This window comes from Mobula hypostoma, chromosome 21, assembly GCF_963921235.1.
Source record: "Mobula hypostoma chromosome 21, sMobHyp1.1, whole genome shotgun sequence".
NCBI lineage: Eukaryota > Metazoa > Chordata > Chondrichthyes > Myliobatiformes > Myliobatidae > Mobula > Mobula hypostoma.
Window position 1 is genome coordinate 62,705,919 of NC_086117.1, and position 21,611 is coordinate 62,727,529.

General features: G+C 44.1%; 1 protein-coding gene across 2 annotated transcripts in view; it reads left to right on the plus strand.

Moving 5' to 3' along the window:
* The window catches only part of LOC134360064 (phosphatidylinositol 4-kinase alpha), a 267,869-nt gene that overhangs the window by 112,694 nt on the left and 133,564 nt on the right, over nt 1–21,611 (plus strand). For both annotated transcript variants that reach the window (XM_063074140.1, XM_063074141.1), the window contains 6 exons: nt 1,597–1,667; nt 2,948–3,072; nt 9,284–9,365; nt 9,910–9,993; nt 14,348–14,437; nt 19,186–19,305. In XM_063074140.1, the coding sequence (XP_062930210.1) occupies nt 1,597–1,667; nt 2,948–3,072; nt 9,284–9,365; nt 9,910–9,993; nt 14,348–14,437; nt 19,186–19,305 (572 nt within the window). The remainder of the gene's footprint in view (nt 1–1,596; nt 1,668–2,947; nt 3,073–9,283; nt 9,366–9,909; nt 9,994–14,347; nt 14,438–19,185; nt 19,306–21,611) is intronic.

Here is a 21,611-nt window from a genome sequence, read left to right on the forward strand (position 1 = left end):
CAATACTCTCAGAGATTGTCTGCCTGGCGTCAGTGATCACATAACCAGGACCAGGATATGCACCAGCTGCTCATACGATAATCCACCATCTGCTCTCACAGCTTCACGATATCCTGATCAGGGGGCTAAGGCCGTTGCCCAAGGGTGATCTGCAGGCTAATGGAGGGAAGGAATGCCTTACACTTCCTTTGGTAGAGACATATCTCCACCCTGCCACCCCAATATGATTATTAGATGAGAATTTGATTAATCACATACAGCTCTTCTCTGAGAGGTACCCAGTTTACATAGAACATAGAATAGTACAGCACATTACAGGCCCTTCAGCCCACAATGTTGTGCCGACCCTCAAACCCTGCCTCCCATATAACCCCCCACCTTAAATTCCTGTCGAGTAGTCTCTTAAACTTCACAAGTTTACCTGCCTCCACCACTGACTCAGGCAGTACATTCTATGCACCAACCACTCTCTGAGTAAAAAACCTTCCTCTAATAGCCCCCTTGAACTTCCCACCCCTTACCTTAAAGCCATGTCCTCTTGTATTGAGCAGTGGTGCCCTGGGGAAGAGGCGCTGGCTATCCACTCTATCTATTCTTCTTATAATCTTGTGCACCTCTATCATGTCTCCCCTCATCCTCCTTCTCTCCAAAGAGTAAAGCCCTAGCTCCCTTAATCTCTGATCATAATGCATACTCTCTAAACCAGGCAGCATCCTGGTAAATCTCCTCTGTACCCTTTCCAATGCTTCCACATTCTTCCTATAGTGAGGCGACCAGAACTGGACACAGTATTCCAAGTATGGCCTAACCAGAGTTTTATAGAACTGCATCATTACATCGCAACTCTTAAACTCTATCCCTCGACTTATGAAAGCTAACACCCCATAAGCTTTCTTAACTACCCTATCCCCCTGTGAGGCAACTTTCAGGGATCTGTGGACATGTACCCCCAGATCCCTCTGCTCCTCCACACTACCAAGTATCCTGCCATTTACTTTGTACTCTGCCTTAGAGTTTGTCCTTCCAAAGTGTACCACTTCACACTTCTCCGGGTTGAACTCCATCTGCCACTTCTCAGCCCACTTCTGCATCCTATCAATGTCTCTCTGCAATCTTTGACAATCCTCTACACTACCTACAACACCACCAACCTTTGTGTCGTCTCCAAACTTGCCAACCCACCCTTCTACCCCCACATCCAGGTCGTTAATAAAAATCACGAAAAGTAGAAGTCCCAGAACAGATCCTTGTGGGACACCACTAGTCACAATCCTCCAATCTGAATGTATTCCCTCCACCACGACCCTCTGCCTTCTGCAGGCGAGTCAATTCTGAATCCACCTGGCCAAACTTCCCTGGATCCCATGCTTTCTGACTTTCTGAATAAGCCTACCGTGTAGAACCTTGTCAAATACCTTACTAAAATCCATATAGATCATATCCACTGCACTACCCTCATCTATATGCCTGGTCACCTCCTGGACCCAGCTTTCTGTGTGACCCCCTAGTCCCTACATCAAGGCAACTTGTGTGGTAAGTTCACTCTCCGAGTCTCACTCATTGGAACTGACTGTATTTTTTCCATCTGTTTCACAGGCATGATGCAGTGTGTGATTGCAGTAGCTGATAAAGTATTTGAGGTTTTCCTTGCAGTTATGGCAGACAAGGTACCACGTGTTTTACTTGAAATCATTCACTGGAATCGCCTCAAAGCAGGGGTTCCCAATCTAGGGTCCATGGACCCCCTTGGTTAATGGTAGAGGTCCATGGCATCAAAAAGGTTGGGAAGCCCTGCCTGAAAGCATTTTCAATGTACTTGTAACTCATGTTACATGAGCTGAGACTCATTGTCCCTCATGTATCGAGGACAGTTGAGCCAGTCCAGACTTTTCTCTTGGGAGTGAAGGAGTAGATTTGATAGAGATGTACTGTTACATCTCTTGCACTGTGCTGTAGTAATTTTATGTATTGCACTGTACTGCTGCCACAAAAAAAGCAACTTTCATGACATATATGAGTAATGATAAACCTGATTTTGATACAGGTCTCTATTGTGGACTGAGAGTGGGAAGCGGGCAGGGAGAGGGGAATCATGGTTGGGAAAAGGGGAAGGGAGAGGGGAGGAAGTGGGAAACACATGAGAGACATTCTGTAATGATCAATAAACCAATTGTTTGGAATCAACTGACATTGCCTGGTGTCCCAGGGTTGGGTGCGTCTGCACCCGTGACACCCCCACACCCCTGACACTTCTTCTCTACCACCTGCCTCACTCCCTTCTCCCGGCACTCCACCTTCATCTTTCCCAACATCCTTTGCTTCCACCAGATTTGCAAACTCGCTCTCCACTCCACGTTGACAAATACGGTATTGAGCAAAAGTTTTTGGCACCCAAGCTTGTCTTGCCACTGGATCCAGATGGGGATTGGGAAGAGAGAGTGAGGCTGACGCTGTGCAACTCTCCCTCACTTAAATCCAAATCATGCGCTAGTCTCGACACTATCAATGGTGTCGAGGTCTTCATTGGTGATATCTTTTACACAGTATTATACAAGATGATAAGAGGCATAAATTGAGTTGATATCCAGCAACCTTTTATCAAGATGGAAATGGCTGACATGAGGGGTCATAATTTTAAAGTGATTGGAGGACAGTATAGGAGGGATGTCAGATGTAAGTTCTTTACACACAGAATGGTGAGTGAATGCATTACCCTGCCAAGAGTGGTGATAAAGGCCAGTATATTAGGAGTATTTAGGAACTTTTTGGATAAGTACATGGATGATAGAAAAATAGAGGGCTATATGGGAGGGAAGGATTAATTTGATCTTAGAGTAGCTTAAATGGTAAGCACAACATTGTGGGCCAAAAGGCCTGTACTATGCTGTAGTGTTCTCTATTGTATGTAACTCTTTATAATGTATCTCACTGCTGTTGTCTTTAATAGCCCAAAACGAAGGAAAATGAGGAAGAGCTAGAGAAGCACGCACAGTTCCTGTTGGTGAATTTCAACCACGTTCACAAGAGGATTCGAAGGGTTGCTGACAAGTTTTTATCCGGCTTGGTCGATAAGTACGTCACAAAATTAACTTTGTTGGCTTTAAAACTGATATTGAAAGTTGTGATTTGCATTGTTGAAACCACAAGTATTTTGAGGTTTCTGTTTATATATTGTTACGTACCCCGTAACTGGGTTGCCAAACCAGCAAAAATAGAACGCTCGTTGGAGTCTGGATTGCTAGGAACTAATAAAGTTTTATTGAAGACATAAGTAATACAGTACTCTAATCGTAAGGATATCAATGTAACAGGTTAGCAATGATAATACACACATATACACAGAAATAGGGTAATAGGAATCAACCAAGCTCCATCGCAGTCTAGGGGTAACATGATTAGTCTCAAGTGACGCAGAGTTCAGTTCAGTGCAGTTCGCAGTAATTGCTGTTGTTGTACCGTTGGAGCGAGAGAAAGAGATGCAATTTGGTTCAAGCAGACCTTTGATGTCTTCGCAGTTGGTTTCGGGCAAACCCTTTTATGTCTTCTAATCCCCGCTGTGGTCACCGACTGTGACCCCTCCGTTCCAGATACGATCGTTCTTCCGCGATGAACCCGGCACCCAGGCAAGGGCGGACATACGCCCCAGGTTCCCACTGATTGTACCTTTACACCCTGTGAGCTTCTGGTCGGTTCCCACGAACCGGACCTCCAAACTCCCACCAACTTGTGGGGGCACACTACTCTTTCCAGGGTCTCGTGGTGCATCGCGTGCCTTAGTAAACCTGCTCTTTTTATCTGCTGGGGTTTCACCTGTCCATCAAACTTCAACCAGTTCAGGTTCAAAGCAACCGGTCTGTCAATATTCTGAATTGTGTTTCTTTTCCGTTAATCCATCTCTTCTGTCTTATTAGCATTTTGAATGTTTCTTCATTGTCTTTTTATCTCCCTCATTAGCATCAATCCTCCGATAGCTTTGTTTGGCGTCACACCCTCACCCTTAAAAGGATTTTTACCGGGGTAAAAATTATGGGCATGAATGCACATTATTAGATACACATTAATATACAGGTAGTCATCAGCTATTCGGCTAATACAGAGAACTTTAATTTTTAACACCTTGACAGACAGTCAGCAATCACATTGTTTGTTCTTTTTATATGTTTTATTTTAATATCAAATTCCTGTAAGACCAGGCTCCAACTTAGTAACCGTTTGTTTTTATCCTTCATAGTGGCCAAAACCACTAATGGATTGTGATCAGTGTAAATTATTAGTGGTTTCCATGCCAGACAAATATAAACCTCAAAATGTTGTAATGCTAGTATGATTGCCAGTAATTTCTTCTCCACAGTGGAATAATTTCTCTGATGGACATTAAACTTCTTAGAAAAATAAGCCACTGGGTAGTCAATCTCCTCGTTGTCTGTCTGTAACAGCACTGCCCTGGCTGCTTCGTCACTAGCATCTGTTGCTAGGGAGAAGGGTTTCGAAAAGTCAGGCGCATTCAATACAGGGTGGTGACACAGAATCGCCTTCAGGCTCTCGAAGGCTTGTTGACAAAGGTCGCCCCACACAAACTTCGCATTCTTCGGCAAGAGCTCAGTAAGAGGGAGGGTAATATCCGCAAAGTTTTTGCAAAACTTCCGATAGTACCCCACCATTCCCAAGAACCTTCTTAGGGCTCTTTTGTCCGTCAGGATGGGAACTTCAGAGATAGTCTGCACCTCAGCCTGCATCGGGGTCAGCTGCCCCTGTCGTACCACAAATCCCAGATAAGTGACCTTCTCGTGGCCGAATTCACTTTTTGCGAGGTTCACTGTCAGATTGGCTTCAGACAGCCGTTTAAACAGTTCCTCTACTGCCACAATATGCTCCATATATCTATCTAGTTATCTATTTATTTATTTATTTATTTATTTAATAAATGATTTATTTATTTAGGTAGATAGGTTGGTAGGTTAATTGGTCATTATAAATTGTCCCATGATCAGGCTACGATTAAATCGGGAGATTGTTGGGTGGCGTGGCTTTAGGGGCTGGAAAGGCCTATTCCACGCTGTATCTCGCTAAATAAAAATTTAAAGGTAGAAAAAACTTACCAAACGCATCTTCACTTCTGTAAAATCATTGATATTTTAACAGTTCTACCAGTATGTTTTAAGGGCAGATTGTATCTTCTCTTTAAAATTGATCAAGTGTAAAGCTGGTAGGACAGGACCTTTCAATCAAAGTGCAAAGTAAATTTATTATCAGAGTACATATACACCCTGAGATTCATTTTCTCGCCGGCGTACTCAACAACTCTCTAGAATAATAACCGTAAAGATTACCCAACTTGGGCATTCAACTAGAGTGCTGAGAATAACAAGCTGCAAATACAAAAAGAAAGAAATAATAATAAAAAATAAATAAATAAGCAATGTGGGCACGTGGCCAAGTGGTTAAGGCATTGAACTAGCTACCTGAAGGTCTTGAGTTCGAGCCGCAGCTGAGGGAACGTGTTGTGTCCTTGAGCAAAGCATTTAATCACACATTGCTCTGCGACGACACTGGTGCCAAGCTGTATGGGTCCTAATGCCCTTCCCTTGCACAACATTGGTGTCGTGGAGAGGGGAGACTTGCAGCATGGGCAACTGCTGGTCTTCCATACAACCTTGCCCAGGCCTGTGCCCTGGAGAGTGAAGACTTTCCAGGCACAGATCCATGATCTCGCAAGACTAACGGATGCCTTATATAAGCAATAAATATCGAGAACGTGAGATGAAAAGTCCTTGAAAGTGAGTCCATTGGTTGTGGGAACATTTCAGTGATGGGACAAGTATGTTGAGTGAGGTTATCCCCTTTGGTTCAAGAGCCTGATGGTTGAGGGGTAAGATACCACTGTATCTTGCTCCACATGCATGACGGTGACATACTGGCATTTCTCCATACTTCATAACTTGTAGGTCAAATACAGAACTTTAAGATAGCAGATAGATTTGAAGTTCACAGAAGTACAAATTTTATAGACAATTAGAAGTTCAGTACAGATTCTCCCAGTGCTTACACAATCAAAGTTCAAAGCTAATTTATTATCAAAGTACATACGAGGGGCGATTGATAAGTTCGTGGCCTAAGGTAGAAGGAGTTCATTTTAGAAAACCTAACACATTCAGTTTTCAACATTGTCCCTTCCTACATTTACACACTTAATCCAGCGGTCGTGGAGCATACGGATCTTGGACCTCCAGATAGTGTCCACAGCAGGGATGATTGATAAGTTCATGGCCTAAGTTAGAAGGAGATGAGTTATACAGCCCTTGTTACATGCAAATACAGTTCAAATCTTTGAGTGATTATGCAGAAAGTTTGAAGTTAATAATTCATCAGTTAATAACGCATCAGGGGTGACTGATAAGTTTGTGGCCTAAGGTAGAAGAAGATGAGTTATTAACTTCAAACTTTCTGCATAATCACTCAGAGTTGAACTGCATGTGCATGTAATGAGAGCTGTATAACTCATCTCCTTCTACCTTAGGCCACCAACTTATCAATCACCCCTGCTGTGGACACTTTCTGGAGGTCCAAGATCCGTATGCGCTACAACCGCTGGACTAAATGTGTAAATGTATGTTGAAAAATAAATGTGTTAGGTTTTCTAAAATTGACTCCTTCTACCTTAGGCCACGAACTTATCAATCACCCCTCGTATATGTCATCATATACAACCCTGAGATTCATTTTTTTGTGGGCATGTTCAGCAAATCTTCTTCCTCTTCTTCTTCTTGTGCCCTTGACTCTTGGTGAAGTCGTTGGGGCACCGTCATGACAAGCTTTGCACCAGTTTGGTGTGCTCATCATGCGGCGTGTTTTGGGCATCTGAAACCTGGCGGAGCCCATCCCTCACCAGGTTTGACCACAGCCGATTTCCTCCAACTAGATGGCTCGCCTTGGTCGTGAACACGTCAAAGCAACACTCACAACACGCTGGGGGAACTCAGCAGGTCGGGCGGCATCCGTGGAAAAGATTGGTCGACGTTTCGGGCTGGAACCCTTCGTCAGGACTGTAGAGGGAAGGGGCAGAGGCCCTATAAAGAAGGTGGGAGGAGGGTGGGAAGGAGAAGGCCGGTAGGTTCCAGGTGAAAAACCAGTAAGGGGAAAGATAAAGGGGTGGGAGAGGGGAGGCAAGGAGGTCATAGTCATAGTCATACTTTATTGATCCCGGGGGAAATTGGTTAATAGGCAGGAAAGGTGAAGAAGGAATAGGGGAAAACACAATGGGTGGTAGCAGGAGGTGGGACCATGAGGGAGGTGATAGGCAGCTGGGGGAGGGGGCAGAGTGACATAGGGATAGGGGAAGGGAGGGGGAGGGAATTACTGGAAGTTGGAGAATTCTATGTTCATACCAAGGAGCTGGAGACTACCTAGATGGTATATGAGGTGTTGCTCCTCCAACCTGAGTTTAGCCTCATCATGGCAGTAGAGGAGGCCATGTATGGACGTATCTGAATGGGAGTGGGAAGCAGAGCTGAAGTGGGAGATCCTGTCTGTTTTGGCGGACGGAGCGGAGGAGCTCGACGAAGCGGTCCCCCAATCTGCGTCGGGTTTCACCGATGTAGAGGAGGCTGCACCGGGAGCACCGGATGCAATAGATGACCCCAACAGACTCACAAGTGAAGTGTTGCCTCACTTGGAAGGACTGTTTGGGGCCCTGAATGGTGGCAAGAGAGGAGGTGTAGGGACAGGTGTAGCACTTGCGCTTACAGGGATAAGTGCCAGGTGGGAGATCCGTGGGGAGGGACGTGTGGATCAGGGAGTCGCGGAGGGACCAATCCCTGCGGAAGGCGGAGAGGGGAGGAGAGGGAAAGATGTGCTTAGTGGTGCGGTCCTGTTGAAGGTGGCGGAAGTTGCAGAGGATAATGTGCTGGATCCGGAGGCTGGTGGGGTGGTAGGTGAGGACAAGGGGAACTCTGTCCCTGTTGTGGTGGCGGGAGGATGGGGTGAGAGCCGAAGTGCGGGAAATGGAGGAGATGCGGGTGAGGGCATCATTGATGACAGCAGGAGGAAAACCACGATCCTTAAAGAAAGAGGACATTTGAGATGTCCTGGAACGGAAAACCTCATCCCCGGAGCAGATGCGGTGGAGACGGAGGATCTGGAAATAGGGAATGGCATGTTTGCATGTGACAGACAGCAGAAGGGAAACCACAATTCCCTTACTGGTTTTTCACCTGGAACCTACCAGCCTTCTCCTTCCCACCCTCCCCCCACCTTCTTTATAGGGCCTCTGCCCTTCCCTCTACAGTCCTGACGAAGAGTTACGGCCCAAAACGTCGACCGATCTTTTCCACGGATGCTGCCCGACCTGCTGAGTTCCTCCAGCGTGTTGTGAGTGTTGCTTTGACCCCAGCATCTGCAAATTATTTTGTGTTTACGTGGCCGTTATAGTTCATCTGAGAACCTTTCCGCCCTGGCTGGTGACTTCATCATGGAAATCATTTGCCCAGTGGTGCTGTGTTAACACCAACCCCTCAGGTGGTTTAGCCCGCCAGCTGAAGCGGTTTACCAGGGTATGGCGCTTGGAGCCAACACGTGAGAGATGTAGGAGATGGATGAGGACCAGTAATGTCAGTCCACCCTGTCTGATAGAGAGCAGCATGCCAGTCATCAAAGGTACCACCTCTATCCAGAGCCCCCTATACCCCTATTCAGCAAATCTATGGAATAGTAACTATAACAGGATCAGCGAAAGATCAACCAGAGTGCAGAAAACAACAAACTGTGAAAATGCGAATGTAAATATATAGCAATAAATAATGAAAACATGATATAATGAGATAAGAAGTCCTTAAAATGAAACCATTGGTTGCGAAAACATCTCAATGGATGGAGGAGGTGAGTATAGTTCATGAGCCTGATGGTTGAGGGGTAATAACTGTTCTTGAACCTGGTGGTGCGAGTCCTGAGGCTCTGGTTCCTTCTACCCAATGGCAGCAGCGAGGAGAGACCATAACCTGGGTGGTGGGGATCTCTGCTGATGGATGCTGCTTTCCTACAACAGCTTTTCAATAGTTGAGAGGTTTATATGAGATGTACTGGGCTGAATCCACTAAGTTTTGTACGATTTTCCCTTCAAAGATTTTGGTGTTTCCATACCAAGCCATGATGCAGCCAGTCAATACACTATCCATCACACATTTATAGAAGAATCATAAAATATAAAGGAATTGCTCAAATTCCACTGTCACTTTCTCCGCGCAAAGCCTTAGCAAGTCATTGACCTTCGTTCTTCATTCATTTGCAGATTCCCACATTTATTGTGGAGTGGTTCTGTGCTGAAAACGATGCTGGATATACTTCAGACACTTTCCCTTTCCCTCAGTGCGGTAAGAACCAGATGAAATTGATGGAAGAATGTTTGTGTGGCCAGAATAGATTAGTTTTGAAGAAAGGGGGGTGGGCGATATCATGGAAACTTAGCAGATATTGAAAGGCCAAGACAGAGTGGTCATGGAGAGGATCTTTCCTATGGCGTGGAAATCAGGACAGAGGACAGAGCCTCAAAATACATGGATATCCCCTTAGAACAGAGGTGAGTAATTTCTTTAAAGCAGGGTTTCCTTACCTGAGGTCCACTGACCCCTTGCTTAATGGTATTGTTCCATGGCATGAAAAAGGTTGAGAACCCTTGATTTAGAGGGTGGTGAATCTGTGGAATTCATTGCCACAGGCAGCAGTAGAGGCCATGTCATTGGGTATATTGAAAGTGGAGATTGATAGCTTCTTGCTTAGTCTGGGCATCAAAGATTAAGGGGAGAAGGCAGAAGAATGGGTTTGAGAGGGTATTAAATGACACGATGACGGAGAAGACTCAAAGGGCCGAATGGCTTAATTCTGCTCCTTTGTCTTATGGTCTAATTTGTTTTGCAGGATATCCACAAGGATCAACCTTTTTATGACATTCTAGATACCCCTTACAGAATCACTGTTCCTGATACCAATGAAGCCAGAGAGGTAATGTCTGCTTTCATATTCAAAGGTAAACAGTGATGAGGCCTGAATAAATCAAGATTTGGTTTATTATCACTGACTTGCATGACATGAAATTTATTGTTTTGAATTGAATTGATTTTATTACTTATAACCTTCATATACATGAGTAAAAACCTTTACGTTGCGTCTCCATCTAAATGTGCAATGTGAAATTTATAGTAATTTATAATAAATAGTATGCACAACAGGTCAGTCAATATAACATATAAATACAATTGTATCAGCATGAATTAATCAGTCTGATGGCCTGGTGGAAGAAGCTGTCCCGGAGCCTGTTGGTCCTGGCTTTTATGCTGCGGCACTGTTTCCCGGATGGTAGCAGCTGGAACAGTTTGTGGTTGGGGTGACTCAGGTCCCCAGTGATACTTTGGGCCTTTTACACACCTGTCTTTAAAAATGTTCTGAATAGGGGGAAGTTCTCATCTACAGATGCGCTGGGCTGTCCACACCACTCTCTGCAGAGTCCTGCGATTGAGGGAAGTACAGTTCTCATAGCGGCATCATCACCTTGTCGGCTGAGAGAAACCTTTGAATTTCCATTTCCTGTGTTGTGATGCTGTGCACTAGGTTCTTCCAGACCTCATTACAGTTCATTAATGACAAAAGCTTTGTTGAGTAACTTTTGTCAGAATCAGAATCATGTTTAATATCACTGGCATTTGTTGTGACATTTGTTAACTTTGCAGCAGCAGTACAGTGATAACATGATAACAGAGATTTCCAGTACTGATCATCTTGCTGACAAATGTACAGCCTCTGATAAATAAAGTCGAAGATCCCAGAGCTAGGATGCTGTACTGAAGAGACATTAGGACCACTTGTGTCTTGTTTCACAGAGTATTAGTTAACTTCTTCTGTTCCAGACTCAGCGATTCAGATTGATGTGTTCACAATACACCGCTAAGATAGGACTACTTAGTCTTTCAAAGCCAGAGGAAGAGGAGTGTGCTTCATGATCAGCTCTTCATGGTGTATAAATGTGCTGGTGCTGCCCCAGTTCTGTTCACCACACCTGGAATACCTTGTGATCAAATGTCCTCCATTTTACCTGCCGCGGGAGATTTCAGCCATCATTTTGGTAGCGGTGTCCATCCCACCACAGGCCAACGTCAAGCAGGCTCTAGACAACAGTGATTTTGAAAGTATATATTCCAAAGCTTTGTCGTAGATTCACAGATACAGGGCTTTGGCTCAACCAATCAATGCAGACCTTGGTGCCCATTCAGCTAGTCCCAATTTCCTGTAATACTCCATGTATCTGTCCAAATGCTTCTTAAATGATACCACTGTACCTGCCTCTGTTAGCTCATTCCATAACTCACCACCCTCTACATGAGAATGTTGTCCCTGGCATCTCTTTTAAATCTTTCCCTTCTCAGCCTAAACCCTTAGTTCACCCTAAACCTTTAGTTTTGAACTCCCCTGCCCCGAAGAAAGGACTTTTAGTATCCACCTTATCTGTGGCTCTTATAATTTTAGGAACAATTCTATAATGGTCATCCCTCATTCTCCTACATTCCAGGGAATAAAGTCCTTTTCTGCTAACCCTCTCCCTATAGTTCACTGCTGGGTTAGCTCAGCAGGTCAGGCAGCATCTACAGATAGGAATAAACAGTTGATGTTTCAGGCCAGTCCTGATGAAAGGTCTCGGCTTGAAACTTCAACTGTTTATTTCCATCCCTAGATGCTGCCAGTCTCGAAGAAGGGTCTCAACCCAAAACATCGTCTTTTGTTTTCATATCTGTTGCCGCTTTCAATGAACTATGCACTGTTATTCCCATGTCTCTGTTCTATTACACTCCCTAGTGCTCTAGCATTCAATAGTTAAGTAGTTCCATTAACATCAGAGAAATGTATACAATATACAACCTGAAATGCTTGTTCTTTGCAGACATCCATGAAAACAGAAGAGTCACCCCCAAAGAATGAGTGTCAGTAAACACATTTGAACCCCAAACCCCCCACTTTCTCCCACACACAAGAGGCAGCAAAGTAATGACCCTCCCCCTCCCCCACTTCCCCCACTTACTTCCAGAAAAAGGGCATCGGCATCCTCCACCCACCAAGCAATCAATAGCAAAGCCCCCTAGAAAGACCAGGATCTGCAGTCCAACAAAATCTCATTGTTCACCCGACAATTCGACATACCACAGGTTCTCTGTCCCCCAATAAAGGGACTCGCTGATTTGGGATGATAAAGTCTGTTGTGTTGCTTTTTTCCCCCCAAGTTCACTGATTTGAAAATTGAGAGAGTGAGAAAAAAAGCGAATTGCTGAGTGGAGGACTCAGATGGCATAGAGTCTGCTTGTCCACAGGGCTGTGAAGGCGCACTCGTTTTCTAGGCCACATCCTTGGGATATCAAAAAGCGACTGGTCATGAACTTTCAGGAGTGGGTCCCCCTCAGCACATAACCAAAGTCTGAGTGTAACTGCAGATCAGGATCTCCGACAGGATGCCATTCACCCTGATAAGAAAATAAGAGAGACATTAAAGGTTGAAATTAAATTATTTCCACAGATGAGCTCGAAGGAGTCGCTGTTAAATGCCGTTGAAGCTCCGCCCTCCATTATAGTCGTCCTATGCTGGTCTGACTTGTAAAATGGATCATCTCACCCTTATCTGTATCACAATCCATTTTCTATTCCTTGGCCAGCTTTTCTAAATGAGTAATCTTCCTGCTGTGATCTGTGATTACCTTCTTCACTATCAGCAGCACCTAATTTTGTGTTACTTGTAAGCTTACTGATCAAGCCACATGCATTCTTATTTTTGTCTGTCTACTTGACTTTTCACCAAAACCTCCCCGAAATAACAGTACTGTATTTATCAATGTGGAGTGGAGAGCGACATTGTAAATCTGGTGGGAGCAAGGGGTGTGGGGAATGGTGATAGTGGAGTGCCGTGGGAGGGGTGTGGGTGCACTGGTGCAGACACACCCATTCCTGAGACACCAGGCAGGGTGATTTGATTCCAAACAATTGGTTTATTGATCATTACAGCTTCCCACGTACATGCCTAAAACTTTTGCACAGTACTGTATATACATTTCTCTTCAAGTACTAATAGTTTTACAGCTGATTTGGATTTCTGTTTTTAAATGTGTGAATGAAACATGTTTAGTTATGAAAGTGCATGTCATAGTTTCCAAATATGTATCTTTACCTTCCTATGTATTAATAGATTGACTTAAAACAGTCACATATTATCAGTTTGTAAATGTGTGAACAAAACATATTTATTTATATTCTGTCTGGGTAGCCTCCAAACTGATGGCCTGAATATTGATTTCTTGAACTTCTGATAAATAAATGTTCGGCTGGAAATGTTGAATGGTTATTCATTTCCATCGATGCTAATGACCTGCTGAGTTCCTCCAGCACTTCATGTCTGTTACTTTGGATTTCCAGCATCTACAGTATCTCTTGTGTTTGTTTATTTATGTAGGTACATGCCAGTTACCAAAAGTGTATTTTCAACAGAATATATTAACACAGATGCAAGAAATCTGGACTAGAAACAAAATGGTGGAAAAACTTAGTAGATCAGACAGCATCTGTGGAGAGAGGAACAAAATTAATGGTTTAGGTCTGAGCGCTTTGCTGACTGTGCTTACGTTGGGAGCGAATGAAAAAATAAATCATAAAATAGTGTGAGGATAGCCATCATGGATCTGACCCGAAGCATTAAGTCTGCTCCTTTCTCCATGGATGAGTATTTTTATTTGGGTTATCTCCTTGTGCTGGCTCCTTTCAAATATATTTGTGTTCAGCGTTTTGCCTGTAAATCTGCACCTTCTTCATCCTCAGGTGGCTGGCCATCTCTTCTGAAATTGGTGTTACGTTTCACAACTAGAGTAGCAGCAAAGAAAAATAATTAACCCCCAGTGAATCTTGATCTTTTGATGGTATTGTGTACCGTTTGCTGGGTCTTATAACAAAGAACCAAAAACACACACAAGGTGTTCAAAGACACATTTATTGCCACAAAGTTTACAAAACTTGTTTTTTATACAAGTTTTTAGTCTATTCTATGGCTGTTATCTATCCTGGGAGTCAGCTCCTCCGCTGCAGTACCAAGGCCATCAGTATATTAATCTCCCCGTAGTTACACAATGAACAATGATCAGGACATCACATTCCTCTTCTCACACACACACACACACACACACACACACGCACACACACACACTTAGTTTACAGCAAAGCACTGTGGGATTATACAGGTTCCATTTTGTTACATTATAAAATTAAATACATTAAAAAATCTCAAAGTTTCAAATATGTTTCCACAATGGATATTTTCTCCTTCCCTCAGAGTATCGTCCGGGATTTTGCTGCTCGTTGTGGCGGGATTTTGCAGGAGGCAATGAAATGGGCTCCATCAGTCACCAAATCCCATCTTCAGGTAAGCAGGCAGAAGATCAGTCAAACAGCAAGGAGGTATAAGATTGCAGGTAATACTTCGATTGATATTAGTTGGCAAATTCCTGGGTGTTGCCTGATATGGAAGGTTCCCACTTTCTCTCAACAGGTGGCATAGTAGCATAGTGGTTAGCGTAATCAGGGATCAATTCCCACTGTTGTCTGTAACGAGTTTGTACGCTCTTCCTGTGAATTCCTGGGTTTCCTCTGAAAGCTCCAGTGTCCTCCCACATCCCAAAGACCATAGGATGTAGGAATAGAATTGGGTCATTCGGCCTATCAAGTCTGCTCTGCCATTTGGTCAAGGCTGATTCATTTCCCTCTCAACCCCGTTCTCTGCCTTCTTCCTACAATCTTTCAGGCCATGACTTATCAAGAATCTATCAATCACCACCTTAAATACACCCAATGACCTGACCTCCACAGCCACCTGTGGCAACGAATTCCACAGATTCACCACCTTCTGGCTAAAGAAATTTCTCCTCATCTCTGTTCTAAATGGACATCCCTCTATTCTAAGGTTGTGCCCTCTGGTCCAAGGCTCATTCATTATTGGAAACATCCTCTCCACATCCATTCTTACGAGGTCTTTTCAGCATTTGATAGGTTTCAATGAGATCCACGCTCATTCTAAATTCCAGTGAGTACAGGCCCAGAGCCATCAGCACTCCTCATACAATAACCCATTTATCCCTGGAATCATTTTCATGAACTTCCTTTGAACTCTCTCCAACATCAGCACATACCTTCTTAGATAAGGGGTTCAAAACTGCTCACAGTGCTCTAAGTGAGGCCTCACCAGTGTCTTATAAAGCCCTCGCATTACATCCTTGTATTTATATTCTAGTCCTTTTGAAATGAATGCTGCCATTGCATTTGCCTTCCTCACTACTGACTCAACCTGCAAATTAACCTTTCGGGACACCTGCATAAGGACTCCCAAGTCTCTTTGCACCTCAGGTTTTTGAATTTTCTCTCTGTTTAGAAAATAGTCTTGGCTTTTATTCTTCTACCAAAGTTCATTAATATAGACTTACTAACACTGTATTCCATCTGCCACTTCCTATTCCCCTGAAGGACCGTAGAAATGGTGCAGAGGAGATTTTCAAGGATGTTGCCTGGGTTGGGGAGCATGCCTTATGAGAATAGGTTGAGTGAACTTGGCCTTTTCGCCTCGGAGTGATGGAGGATGAGAGGTAACCTGATAGAGGTGTATAAGGTGATGAGAGGCATTGACCGTGTGGGTATTCAGAAGCTTTTTCCCAGGGCTAAATTGGTTAGCACGAGAGGGCATAGTTTTAAGCTGCTTGGAAGTAGGTACAGAGGAGATATCAGGGGTAAGTATTTTATGCAGAGAGTGGTGAGTGCGTGGAATGGGCTGCCGGCAGCAGTGGTGGAGGCAGAAACAATAGGGTCTTTTAAGAGACTCCTGGATAGCTACATGGAGCTTAGAAAAATAGAGGGCTATAGGTAATGCCTAGGTCAGGGGTAGGCAACATTAAGCAGAAATTATTTTCTCGCATGTGTTATTCATTAATTTGAGGCAAAACATAACTAGATGTATTTAAATGGATAATTCCCATATTTCAAGTTTTATATGGCATTTATCTGGCCCACCGTCCGCTCATTAATATGCGATCTGGCCCACAGAGGCAAAAAGGTTGCCGACCCCTGGCCTAGGTAGTTCTAAGGTAGGGACATGTTCGGCACAGCTTTGTGGGCCGAAGGGCCTGTATTGTGCTGTATGTTTTCTATGTTTCTATGTAATCTGTCTGCAGCCTCCCTGCTTCCTCAACACTACCTACTCTCCACCTAAACACGAGGAATTCTGCAGATGCTGGAAATTCGGAAGATTAAGCCACACTCAGGTTGGAGGAACAACACCTTATATTCCATCTGGGTAGCCTCCAACCTGATGGCATGAGCATTGACTTTCCTAAATTCCGCTAATGCCCCACCTCCCCCTCGTACCCCATCTGTTATTTATATAAACACATTCTTTCTCTCACTCTCCTTTTACTCCCTCTGTCCCTCTCACTATACCCCTTGCCCATCCTCTGGGCTTCCCCCCCCGCCCTTTTCCCTCTCCCTGGGCCTCCTGTCCCATGATCCTCTCGTATCCCCTTTTGCCAATCACCTGTCCAGCTCTTGGCTCCATCCCTCCCCCTCCTGTCTTCTCCTATCATTTTGGATCTCCCCCTCCCCCTCCCCCTCCCACTTTCAAATCTTTTACTAACTCTTCTTTCAGTTAGTCCTGACGAAGGGTCTCGGCCCGAAACATCGACTGTGTCTCTTCCTATAGATGCTGCCTGGCCTGCTGTGTTCACCAGCAACTTTGATGTGTGTTGCTACTCTCCACCTATCTTTGTATCGTCCACAAACTTGGCCATATAGCCATCTATTCTGTCATCCAAATCATCAACATACAACTTCAAAAAAAGTCCCAACGCTGACCCTGTTGAACACCACTAATCACTGGCCGCCAACCCCAAAAGGCTCCCTTTATTCCACTCTGTCTCCTGCAATTCAGCCACCGCTCTATCCATGCTAACATCTTTTCTGTAGCACCCATGGGTATTACAGGAAACATCTACAGGTTAGTACAGGTGCCAGAAGCATGGTGACACTTCAGAATCACTGACATATGTCATGAAATTTGTTGTTTTGTTGTGGCAGCAGCACTGTGCTATGCATAAAAAGCTGCTGTCGTTACAAAATAATATAAATTAAATAGTACCGAAAGAGAACAAAATAGTGAGGTGGTGTTCCTGGGTTAATGGACCATTCAGAAATCTGTTGGTGGAGTACAAGAAGCTGTTCCTCAAACGTTAAACTATTCCTAAAATGTTGAGGAAAAACTCTGAAGGAACAAGAAAATTTGTCATATAAAAGTTTCATTTGTCAGACTGATGCAGCTACAAAGAAGGCACAACAGCAGCTATATTTCATCAGGAGTTTGAGGAGATTTGATGTGTCACCAAAGACACTTGCAAATTTCTACAGATGTACCGTGGAGAACATTTGATTGTACCACAGTTTGGTATGGTGGGGGTGGGGGGGAGCTACTGCACATGATCCAAAGAAGCTGCAGAAAGTTGTGAACTCAGTCATCTCCATCATGGGCATCAGCCGTCCCTCCCCCACCCCAGCATCCAGGACATCTTCAAGGAACGATGCCTCAAAAAGGCACCATCCATCATTGAGGACCCCATCACAGTCTACAGATGCTGGAAATGATTTATAAACATGAGAAGGTCTAAAGATGCTGGAAATCCAAAGCAACTCCTGCTGAGTTCCTCCAGCATTTTGTGTGTGTCATCCAGATCCTGCCTTGTTCTCATTGTCAACATCAGGAAGGAGGTACAGAAGCCTGAAGACACGTTAAACGTTTTAGGAAACGTTTCTTCCCCTCTGCCATCTGATTTCTGAATGGACATTGAACACCACCTCACTACTTTTTTTTCTATTTTTGCATGACTTAATGTAAGATTATAACGTAATTACACATATGTATATACTTACAGTAGTTCTCAGTTTTCTTTTTCCTCTATTATCATGTATCGCATTGTACAACAGCCGCAAAGACAATAAATTTCACAAGATATGCCAGTGATATTAAACACGATCCTGATTCTGATTCTAGCTATCGAAGGAAGGACGTTGTTCTTCATTTTTTTAGATCTCATTTGAAGTACATTTCTGGGCATGATACGTCACAACTGTATCAGATAGAAACCAGGGAATCCACCGAGGAGAAGCAGTCTGGTTTTCTCTTGGGTGGTTAAAAATGATAATGCTGTGTACATACATCTGTTGGTGCTTCTGGACACATCTTCAGTGATGTTCCTGGAATCATCGGGTGTTTCGGGTCTTTCAACATCATACAGCCTCCCCCAGGTGACCCAGCCGGGGCTGATCAGACCCCATCTTGTTTCCAGATGGCTACCTACTTATGACTCCATGGCTCCCCTCTTTTGAGCCACAGCCATCTTGAGGCCCTCTCTGCCGCATCGGTGGTACTGCGGATGGCTCTCCTCTTCCTCTCTCCCTCGATGCCCAAAATGCTGAAGGCTCTAATGGGCTATGAATCCCCTACAACCAACCTCCACTGGGAGACACCTCGCTCTCCATCCAGCCTGCTGTAAGAATCTATAGATAGAGGAAATAGGGAGTTTGTTTCTTCAAGTGAGAAAGTCTGGAACTTGGAGAAATAACTTGGCATATTGAGGAGTAGAAGGAAGAAATATTACTTCATTGCAAAGTTTAATAGAAATCTGGAACTCCTTTCCATCTTACTTACCCCCCCCTCCCCCCCACACTCTTCAATTCCCAAGTATCTCTCAATGCACGTGTCACTCAAAGCTCTGATCACTAGTTTTTCCCGGGCAAGTCAGTCCAGAAAACTTAAGTATATGGACTTCAGTTGTTCCATGTTGCCCAAGTGACAGTTTGGGCTTGTGGGAAGGAGCAGAGGCTTATCTGGTAAAATGGCCTTGTTTTAAATTTAGTAAATGTTGCCATCTTGTGGCAGGCAAAATAAATTGCCCAAATGCTACAGAATATTTGACTGCTTTAAGAATATGGGTTTAGTCAACTCAGAGCTAGTACTTGAGTCATGGTGGACTTATGCGTTCTGTGAAAACTAGCTTCTAATTTGGATAGGTTTATTTTGTTCCATAAGATTCGGATGATTGTAAAAATATGGCAGCATATCTGTGTTTTATTTTTCAGGAATATTTGAACAAGAATCAGAACTGGGTGTTTGGTCTGTCTCAGCACACTGGACTCGCTATGGCAACAGAGAGTATCTTGAATTTTGCATGTTACAACAGACAGAACACCACACTGGGGGTATGTACAGCAGGGAGAGAGTTGGTGATATATGATAAATATTCTAATAATATGTTTATTCCCTCATCTATTCCTGATATACTCTTATCATCCCATATCTATTCAATAAGACTGATGGTCCACTGTCGTCTATTCCTGATATACCCTTTGGCCATACCATAAGACTGATGGCCACCTGTGCTATTGCTGGGAGCTCACTGAACCCCGCAGGAACCTCTTCTCCCAGCTCCAGAACAATGAACGATCCTGTAGTCAGAGCTCCAGTTGTAGAGGAGTCAATCTTCTCAATGCCCAATAGTTCCTACAGTGAGTATGAAGGATCATCAGGTACCAACAATAGAATGATGAGGCATAGCAGTGTGTCTGATGTGAGTCTTTGAAACCTATTGACTTGCTGCCCATTACACCACTGGTATTTAGGGCAACAATGAAGGTTTTTCATCTCTGGCAGTGTTCAGGGCTTCCTTCATCGTGTCAGTAGTTTGGTTTTCACTACTGCCAGTCACGCAAGTCCTGGGTGGGGACTCAGGAATACTATTACACTCAGATGTAGAAGGATTCTTTATTGCTTTTTTTTTAATAAGTTTTGTTGGACCGGTCAGGGTGGTTGGCCCAGAGCTGAACCCCTAAACCTGGGGGGCTGGTGGACCACTCTTAGTCTGGCCTCTACCCTTTGACCTGTTTGACATAGGTGACCCCACCAAGAGTCAAAGCATTAAGCCCTGACTCTAGCAAACATAACTAAGGGGTCAGTGAACCCCAAGTTGGGAACCCCTGATCTAATCTATCTATCTAGTGTGGAACAGGCACTTCTAGCGCAGCAACCCACCTGTTCTCATGATTCAGGACATTTACAATGACAGGTGTGTAAAAAGGGGCCGTAGGATCACTGGGGACTCAAGTCACCCCAACCATAATCTATTCCAACTGCTATCATCCGGGAACTGGTATCGCAGCATAACAGCCAGGACCAACTGGCTCCGGGACAGCTTCTTACACCAGGCCATCTGACTGATGAACTCACGCTGATCTGAGTTACTCTGTATTACATTGACTGTTCTATTTATTATAAATTACTGTGATTGCACATTGCAGATGGCGACGTAATGTAAAGACTTTAACTCCTCATGTATGTGAAGGATGTAAGAAATAAAGTCAATTCAAATTTAACCTAAGCTTAATCACAGGACAATTTACAATGACCAATTAACTTACTAAAAGGTACCTCTTTAGACTATGGGAGGAAACTGGAGCATCCGGATGCATGCACACACACACACACACACACACACACACACACACACACACACACACACACACACACACACTGAGAGGACCATACAACGCCGTTACAGTGGACACTGGAATTGAACTCCAAACCTCGACATCCTGAACCGTAATAGCGTTGCACTAACTATGGCTCCCTTCCCATGTAAAAGTTATTATTGAACTGCCTCAACCTTTCATACAGGCCTTTGCAGTTCAGTGTAACTTGTGATGGAAAGCTGCCTGTGCCACATCAGCAGTGGTTGTCCATGACCTTGGATCATTACTCAAGTAATAGAACAAAACAGTATGCATCCATGTCCTTCAGCCCATCGAGTCCATGCCCTCTTCCTGTTTCTATTCCTCCTGCCATTGGAAACAGGTTGTCCTCATTTATTCTAAACCCTGATTTTTTAATGCTCATTTATAGTTCTCCCTTTATCCTTGGGCCTCCAAGAAGACCACAATCTTGTTGTAGTTTGGAGACTTGCATGCCTCAGTGACCTGGAGAGCTACGTTGGCTGGAGTCAGAGCCTTCTGTTTTTGCTCTTGGCAGGGTCACCATGTCAAACAAGTCAAAGGGTAGAGGCCAGACTTAGAGTGGTCCACCGGTCCTCCAGGTCCAGGTCTAACAACCTTGGCTGGTAAATCAAAACTATTATGGAAACAGCAATGAGGAATACTTCTACATCTGAGTGCAATGGTATTCCTGCGTCTCATCTGGGACTTACATGACTGACATTAGTGAAAATCGAGGAGGCTACTGACACTGTGAAGAAAGCCGCCAGAGGTGGAGGAACTTCATTGCTGTCCTAAACACCAGCAGCATAATGGGCAGCAGATAAGTTTATCCTTAGGAGAAATCCCCCTCCTTAATTATTTCAATTAGTCTTGTTGCATTAGCAACAATGGAAATTCCCTTTTTTCTTCTTTGTTCCAATGCCTGATGAAGATTTGCCCTTTCACCCCAGAGGTACAGTTATTTTCTGTGTTGCATTGTACTTAAAGTATTTAAGTTCAAAGTTCAAAGTAAACTTTGA